The following is an 8,671-nucleotide window of genomic DNA, read 5'->3' on the forward strand; positions in this document are numbered from 1 at the left end:
TGCTGGCTCTATTCGAAATGACAGCCAACCCCTTCACACCTCTTTACCCTCCCTCCCCTTTCGCATTCCTCAATTGGGTCAAATACTTAACCCCATTGCTGCAGGGTAAGGCAAACAACACACCTCAGGAAACAAGTTTTATTTCCAAACCCCTAGGAAGGCGTTACAAATAATGGAGATAGAAACCCAAATCAAACCCCTACACAAAGGAAAATGGGCCTGCAGGGTAGACAGGAGGACACAGCCAGTCAGGGGTGGGAATAGGGGAGATGCATTCTAGACAGGGACCTCACCCTAAGCCTGAGTCTGTGTGCTAGTGTGATATTCTGGGGAAAGGGAGCTGGGAATCAGAAATCCTCACCCCGCTAGCCCCACTGTTGCCCTGGGTGACTGGCAGGAAGCGAAGGCCACAGCACATGAGGGCAAGGATGCCACCGAGTCTGACCTTGGCATTGACTGCCTGCCCCGATCCCCACCAGTCCATAAATAAGTTACCCTGCATATCTTGGGGCTTGACGGGGCAGCAAGCGAGCTAGCCAGGGCCTCTGGGAGAAGAGGCAGGGCAGCCTGGCACTGGGCAGCGCTACAGGAGGACACAGTCGGACTCTTGCTTCGGCCTCTGTCGACGCTCCCTGGCTGGGCGTCCGGATGTGGCTCCTCTCCCCTGTGTGGATGTAACAACCAGTCACCCGGCAGCCTTGCCAGAGCACAAGGCCTGAGACTCTAGGTAGAAGCAGGGGTCGGGATCAGGAGGGAGAAAGACAGGAAGGGGTGCAGGGGCGAGGGCCAGACAGCGGAAGGCCCCGAGGGCATCCTTGAAGAGACAGCCACAGGCAGGGCTCACAATCGCACATGCGTGCACCGGGAGCGGCAGGGGTGGCACAGTGGGGTTGTGGGCAGGCGGAGGGGAAGGCTGCAGGGGGCTCACCTGCGGCACCAGGGCCCGGGCGGGCACAGGCTGGACCCCTTGCTGCTGTTGGTACTCCTCATTCTGCAGCTGCTGGGCCAGCTCCAGGTCGCTAAGGCCCACCGTGCCTTGTGGCTGCTGCAGGGACAAGGCGATCAGGTAGTCCTGGAGGGGGTAACGACAAGGTGTGGCTGGATTAGGTCTCCAAACCCGTTTTTCCTCATCCTTCAACTTCTTCACCTCCTCCTCCGTCACAGCAAAATCCGCAGCCAAGTAGGTCCCCGTGATGCCAGAGCATACACAGCAAGCACGAGAGGGTCCAAAGGTAACAAAGTGAAGGGGCATGGGTGTCACGTGCTACGATCTCTGGATGATCCAATGCATGCCGCTGGCCTACGGCTGCGCGTGCTCGGACGTGCGTGAACGTGCTCTCTGCACCCTTCCCAAAGGCCCCACACACCTGGTCTACCTGCCGCTGCTTTTCGGGGGAGCCACTCCCACCTTCTGCTCCCGGCCCCTTGTCCAGGGAATGACTGAGGTGAAAGTCAGAGTCACAGAAGCAGCTGTCGCCGTCCACATTGTGCAGGCTCTCCCACACCACTTGCTCCTCCTGGAGAAAGCCTTGGTCGGTGACCAGTAGGTACAAGTGACTCTGCAAGGAAGAGGATGGAGCTGATTGGGGGGGTAAGTGATACAGAGGTGGTTTGCTGCCCCAGATCATCTGACATGCTCAGAGGCCATTTGAACCAATTGGAATGCCGGCTGGAACACGCCACTGGACACGTGAGCATCTTTTGTGCTTATGTGGCTATGGGAAGAGGGAAGGGGTAACTGAGTGTGTGGTCAGCTAGGTGGTCACCGTGGTCAAGCAGGGTCCTCAGAGTGGAGGTCCCACCCAAGATCCTGCTTCCTCCCCTCTTCCCATGGTTCTCTGGGCTCACCCAACGGCTATGAGGAGAAATCCTTTGACAACCAAAGGCCTTTCCCGCTCCTCCCAGAGAGCTTAGGTAATTTCTAACTTTGCAAAACTACAGTATTGTTTAAAAGTTCCACTGTCTGTCCCTTCCTGGGAGAGGATTATACTTTCCTGTCCCCACTGATGGCAGGCTTGCTCCTCATGGCTTGCTCGGGCCAGTGAGATGTTGGCAGAAATGACACATGTCACTTCCAGGCAGAAGCAGTAAAAGCGAGTGCATGGTGCCCCTCCTATATTCCAGATAAAGGCTGTTTTTGTCAGCCGGGGTCCCAGAGTGGTGATGACGTGGGACGGACGTGCAGCCAATCTACAGTGGACACGCAGCCTGAGAGAAGCAAACCCTTGTTCTGGCAAGCCACAGGGATGGGCAGGGACACGTGTTACCAGAGCTTAATCTACCCTATCCTGACTGAAGCACTGACCCGGAAGGAAAAGGCCTGAGGACAGAAAGAGCACTCCCCTCCCCCCCCCCACTCCCGCACCCATCACCTTGTGCTTAGTCATAGTGCTGAAGTGGTTGTTGCGGAAAAAGACGCTAAGTTCATCCTCCTTGGCCGTGGCCGTCAGCTCACACAGTCCATGGTAGGTCAGCTGTGCCGCGGTCGTCTCCAGGAACTGCTCTGCGATCAGGCCTGCGACGGGCACAAGACAGCGGGGGCGGGGGTTTGGCTTCAATCCAAAGTCATAACTGGTAGGACCCCCCAGACAGTCCCTGTCAACAGGCCTAGGGGTGTCCCACCGTCTGAAGTCCCTTCCCCGAAGCCTGGCCACATTCATTCATTCAACAAAGCGTTACTGAGTGAGCAGCTACCTCGTACCAGGCACTACGCCGGGCAACAGGGGGACATGCCAGGGAACGACCACAGTTCCCCAAACTCCCTTTCATGGAGTTTACATGCCAGTGGGATGTAGTAGGAGGGAGACAGACAAACCATCAACCTAAGTAGCCACCATTCCCTCCACGTAAGATCCACAGCGGGGAAGGGAGGGGAGTCACCTTCTGTCACGAGGTTGGTGTCGCTGGAGTGCTTACAAGTAATGATCTTCTCTACCAGCTGGTTGTAACTCAGTTTCCCCACTGCGCTCACAGCCTCGGGACTCTGCATGGGCAGCGGGGCAGGGGGGTACAAAACAATAAAACATTGAGATCTTTTTAGGAAGGAAATGAACCAAACCCACAAGAACGGCAACCCGTGACCAAAGGTTCCTGAAACTTTTGATGTCTAAAGACCCGCATACGGTCTGCTTGTGTTTCAGTGGTACCCCCCAAAATGGTTGAAATTCAAGGAATTCTGCACTGGGTCCTGCCTCTCAATGCTTTTACCTTCTGGAACCAATCTAATCCCTACCTCCTTAACCCTCACCCCACAAAACTGTGCTTCTCTGTCAGCCTGAGCTGGATTAGAGGTGCACGGGGGCCTCTCACCCTCACCTGTGGGTCCACAAGCCAGCCGTGGTACAGAGGTATGCCCAGGAGGTCGAAGATGCTGCATTCTGGTGTATACTCAAAATCCGAGACGCCCGTGAACCGCACGTTGACATCCAGACCTGTGGCCAGTTTAGGCAGCACTGTCATTGCATCGTCCACATTCTGGGGGCAGGAAAGAAAATGGCGGGTCTATCGAACCAACACACTGTCCATCTTAGACTTACACAATGTTATATGTCATTTCTATCTCAATAAAGCTGGAGGGGAGTTAGAAAATGATGGATAGTCTAGCCTCCCCTCCCCCTACCCCACTCCCAAAGGTAAAAAATTAATCTTGTTGCTTTTCTTCCCTGGTTCTTCTACAAGCCATTACGTTCCCCCCTTTGCCTCAACCCTTCTTCGGCTAATGTAACTGAACATATTCTCTAGGACGCAGATATACCCTCCTCTTCTTCCTACAGAAAGAAATCAGAGTTCCAGGAACCTTCAAGAAAAGCAGCAGAAAGGCTTCTCTTACTAGCCTGTAACCCCCGCTGTCCACAGACCTTTTGCTCACCTGCTGAAAATTAAGCTGCAGTCCCTCTGACTTCTCCTGGGGTTTGATGGACAGGAGGCAGTCTCCTACAAGACAGGATTCCTCATCAGCCTACCTACCGATTGTCCCCAAAGCCGCTTTGTCTTCTCCTGGGGACTGGCTGTGAGGTCACGGAACCACAGATTTTTAAAGCTAGAAAGGGCCTCAGAATCTAATCCAGGCCTTCCGTTTCTCAGAGGAAGAAATAGGCTCACACAGGGGAACGGCCCCCCCAAGCTCACATAGTGAAAGCTCAGGGCAGAATTGGGGTTACAACCCAGGGTTACAACCCTGACACCCTGACTTTTGCTTTTCATTCCCCAGCCTTGCAGAAAAGCCCCCCAGACCGCCATCCTCCCCAACACATCAGAACCCCAGACGCGGAGTCCGTCAATGTTCTGGATTTCTGGTGAGTGGACAGCACTTAAGTCTTCTGCGTAATTCCCCTCAAGGCCCAGTCACTCACCGAGGTGGGCCATGAGCTCGTCTGAGGTGATCACTTCCTTCTGAGGGGGCAGCTTGACCTGGAGGCAAAGGGGTGACCAAAGGGTCAGCCAAGTGAGTGCTTTCCGTCACACAGCACTGAAGGAGAAACCCACAGAAAGGCGGGGAGATGGCAGGGGGGTGATGGACAAAGAAGGCTTGCAATGGGGGCGGGGGAATAAATGTGATATACTTCAAGGCAGTCCCATGTGCCAGAGGGTGGACGATACAGGACTAGGACAGGTAACTGTTTTGATGAACATTTTATCTCACTTGTTCAAGCTGGAGAAACAGAACCATCTGGAAAGTTTTGACTGGTTTGAGAAAAATCAGGATGCTCCAGGGGGTGGGTCAGGGAAGAGAACATTCCCCCCCATTTTCTGAGCCCCAATCCAAACCATCTCTCACCTTCCACTGAAGAAAGAGGACGTTCATGATGGCGAGGAGGGGGCAAGGGCCGTTAGCACTCTGTGTGATGACGGGCGTCCGTTCTCCCTTCCAGGGGATCCACTTTACACAGTAGAAATCCAACTCTGGCTGTCGGGCCCTGGGGGACTGGGGAACCTCCTGGGGCCTGGAGCACGCCCCCTCTGTCTCTCCCTCGGGCTCTGTGCCATGGGCCGGCCCTGGCTGGCTTGAGCTAGTGTCAGGAGGAAGGGACTCAAGTTTATCCCGGCCCTGGGCTGGCAGCGAGGCTTGGTGGGCTGGCTCCTGCTCTCCGGCTGGCCCGTGGGCGTCTCCAGCATCCTCATCTTGAGGGAGCTCATCTGGTTCTGACGGGACCTCATGGTTTTCAGAGCTGACTGCTTCTGCAGTCCTGGCCGTCCCAGAGGCCAGCTGCTCAGGAAGATGGTCTTCCATGGTCAGGAGGAGTCTACTGAGGGGTACCAAAGGACTTCACGGTCCTCGGGCACTTGCCTAATCCAAGCGTGGTATGCAAAACAGAGACCGATCCAATACAAAGGAAATCATTGGGCTGGGAAGCAAACGGACCCAGAAAAGTCTTGGAAAAGGGTTGCAGTGGGCAAGGCTGGACAGTATCTGCAGTCACTCCTGTCGGGCGAGTGTGTCTTTGTCAGCTTGGGTAAACAAGGGCAGCCCCAGCGTGAGCTCTTTTCACCTCTAACCTTCTGTGACCAGATGGGGCCAATGAGTGTACAGGACCTTCAGCCTTGGGACAGGTGATTCTAGTGGGATTGAAGACATTGGGTGGAGTCAGCTTCCCTGAAACCGATAAGGACTAGGAATGCAGAAAAGACAGAGAAAAGGCAGAGTAAAAGGAGCAAGACAGACGGGAAAGAGATGGAGAAAGAAATGTTAAAACTATACTAATGGTTATTTAACACAGTTTAGCTTTAGCTTGTCCTGTAATAAGCATCACGTCCGTAACCCCCACCTTTGCCAGGATCCAAGTAATTCCTCTGCCCTACACCAAACTCCGCTGTTCGTGGACCTTCCTGAGCACACACAGGCTGTTTGTACCCTTAGGGCTACCTTCTCTCTGCCACAGCTCAAGGACGAAGCCATGAACAGTCACACAGAGCTTGGAGTGAAGACTAGAAATGCAGAGTCAATATCATGCCCCTAAAGACGAACCACTGGTGAGAAGTCCTTCGTGTCAGAGGACGCTACTGAACCTTACACAATCTCAAACCACAACAAAAAGGTCTTGGGAGGGGCTTCCTGTAGGCTAGAGAGGGGAAATGGAGGCCGTAGGGATTTGAGTCGGAGACTGGTACTGATTAATAAGTGGACCACAAAGACCACAGCCCCGCACAAATTCTCCAGTAAGCTTTCCTGGACAGCTGGAGGTGAGATAGGAACTTCTCCCAAAACCGCCTAAACCCAGAGATACATTTTGGCCCACTATTTATGGAATATAGAAATACAGCTCATCGATTTACATTAAAAAATGCTCCAGGTACATTCACCTGTCTGTGCCTTGGTTCTTTCTGTCTGTTCCCATCTAGGTCATTCTAGATCTGAACCCGGACCTGTTTAACCTGCTCTCTATCGTACTAAACATCAAGTTCAGCAGGGACAGACATTTAATTAACACTGTGGATAGTCAACAATAAAAAGCCACAAACTCTGCCCTCTGGAAAACATCTCCCTCCAAACTCCTTGCTCCCCTAGTCTCCTGACTCAGGGTAAGAAATGGGAAGACATTAAACTTGCCAGAAGTCTTGTCTTTCCTCCAGCTCCTTCCTACCCTGAAGTCATGGCTTCCTTCTGGTAATCTGTCAGGAATTTAGGGCAAGGGTATGGCCTGGGAGATACAGTTGAGGAACATAAAAAGTTCCGAAATACACCTAGTCACCCAGATTGATCCTCCTGATTCAGACATAATTAATGCTAGCTGCATCTGATTCGCATGTTGCTAATTTAGAATCAGAGTAGCAAAAATTGCCTGCAGGCCTGACACTTTATTTTTCTCTCTCCTTTCCTCCCCTCCCAAATGACACTTAGAATGAGCCTCAGAAGCAGAAACCAGAGCCTAGGAAAGTTTAAAAAGCCTAGAGGAAAGCAGGGCTCATTTCTTATCTTTTTTGTCCAACGCCAGAAAAATGATCAATAATTAAGTGGGGGCTGGGCAGCTAGCTGGCAAGGGGTTGAGCCAAAAGAAACCAGGAGCTGGACAACGGAGGGAACTGCGTGCCAGAGAAACTGGGCAAAGCTGAGTGGGCTAAGTCTAACGCGGCTGGGCAGGAAACGTAATGGAGGATTTCCACTGTACAAGGTGTATGTCTGGTGAGGTGGGCATGGGGTATGTCAGAGCAGGAAAGGCGGGGCGGGTATTCAAACAAACAAATCAGGATTCCATTCTTTCCCTCTTCTCAATTCGAGTCCTACGCATTCTCTCCAGCTGGCGTTATCCTCTGATGGTGGGTGAGGGAGTTAAAATAGCCCTGGCCCCTCCCTAGCAGTGCCAGTAAGTAGCCAAAAGTTGGCAGAAGCCTATAAAATGGGTAGATAGCTTTAGTAAGACTCCCACCCCTCCCCCCAGAACTTTCCTCTCCCCACATGTCCCTTACTGTCCCACTCCAATCTCCTCAGTGTGACCCAGATCTTCATGCAACTAATAGTTTAAGTTACCCCCTCAGAAGAAGTCAACCACCACCATAGGGCAGAAAAAGAAGAAAATGAAGAAACCAAGCAGCTTCCCTTTTGTGTATTGCCCCTACCTTAGCCCCTCCAGACCTGGGGAGACCAAAGGTGGGAGGTTAGTCAGTGTCACCTCCCCAGAGCAAGAGAGAAAAATAACTGAGGGTAGGTAGGAGAGGAGGTGAAAGAAATGGATAAAACGAAGTTTTTACCTTAAAGAAGTGGGTGCTGTTCCCGGACTAAAAAGGAGGGTTCAGATCTGGCAATTCGATGGGGGCGGTGGGTACAAAGAGGGGTGTCGCCTCAGTTGCAGCTGCCCTCCAGCTGTCAACACCAGTTTCCACATACAGGTTTATGACAGCGGCGGTCCTGGCTGGGTCCTGGCCACTTCCGGACTCACGCCCAGGACCCAGGGCACTGGAGGAGGGTGCGCACAGGCAGGGGCACAACCCAGGTGCCCCCCCCAGGTGGCTCAGAGCGCGTCTTCAGGATTCCTGAGTCGCCGCGTCTAGGGCGTGCGCTCCAGGCCCTGACTACAAGCTGGTTTTCAAAGGAAGTTTGTGGTTCTTTTTTCTTCTTTTTTTCTCTTTTTCCCTCTTTTTTTCCCATCGAGACAAAGAAAAATTAGTCAAGGAAAGGCTTCCTGGAGAAGGCGCCTGCCCAGCACGGTAGGGTTTCCATCAGGGCTCTCTGACCTGGTCAGCAGCTTGGTTGATTAGCAGCAGTGAGGGAGCGAGAAACAAGGAGAGAAAAACAACAGAGCCTTTCTCTTCCCTCCGCCTGCCGCTGAAAGGGACGGAGCGCTGTGCCTCTCTGGTGAGAGCAGGGAAGAGCAAGTGCCCTTGCCCAGCGGGGAGGAGCAGGGCTGGACAGCAGCAGCCCGCTGGATTTGGGCTTTCTCGGGGAAGACAGTCCTTTGCTCTGGATCCACAGAAGCAGGGCCAAAGAGCGAGATATTTACACGTTTACCCATTTAAAGTAAAAAAAAAAAAAAAAAGAAAGAAAGAAAGAAAAGAAAAAATCCTGCTGCTTTCCAAGTTCTTACTTTATCATTTGTTTGATCCAGAAATGAAACTGATTGGGCTATGGCCCTGTTAGTGCAGAAATCGCTGTGCAAGACCCAATACCCCTGTGCTCCGGTCCTTGTTCCCACACAGGCTTCACCTCCTCTCAGCTGCTAGCTTGGGGAGCAGCAAA

The 8,671-nt window shown here is 52.8% G+C and overlaps 1 protein-coding gene across 4 annotated transcripts; it reads right to left on the reverse strand.

Moving 5' to 3' along the window:
• Positions 1-124: 124 nt before the first annotated feature.
• MINDY1 (MINDY lysine 48 deubiquitinase 1) lies at positions 125-8,526 on the reverse strand. 4 transcript variants are annotated; one of them, XM_019739966.3, is made up of 10 exons: positions 7,687-8,526; positions 4,778-5,556; positions 4,353-4,410; positions 3,869-3,933; positions 3,316-3,474; positions 2,881-2,983; positions 2,373-2,515; positions 1,368-1,559; positions 929-1,072; positions 125-664 (listed from the first exon to the last, which is right to left on the reverse strand). In XM_019739966.3, exons 2-10 carry the CDS (start codon positions 5,228-5,230, stop codon positions 584-586), a joined length of 1,398 nt encoding a protein of 465 aa, XP_019595525.3. In that variant the 5' UTR covers positions 5,231-5,556; positions 7,687-8,526; the 3' UTR covers positions 125-583. The 4 variants fall into 4 exon arrangements, with proteins under 4 accessions (XP_019595525.3, XP_019595526.3, XP_088655723.1 ...); XM_019739967.3 differs by having other exon boundaries at positions 4,778-5,593; positions 7,687-8,404; XM_088799597.1 differs by having other exon boundaries at positions 4,778-5,609; positions 7,687-8,404.
• Between the last annotated feature and the right edge of the window lie 145 nt (positions 8,527-8,671).

This window comes from Rhinolophus sinicus, chromosome 7 (genome assembly GCF_057876585.1).
Source record: "Rhinolophus sinicus isolate RSI-liver-muscle chromosome 7, RSI-T2T, whole genome shotgun sequence".
In the NCBI taxonomy this organism is placed as follows: Eukaryota; Metazoa; Chordata; class Mammalia; order Chiroptera; family Rhinolophidae; genus Rhinolophus; species Rhinolophus sinicus.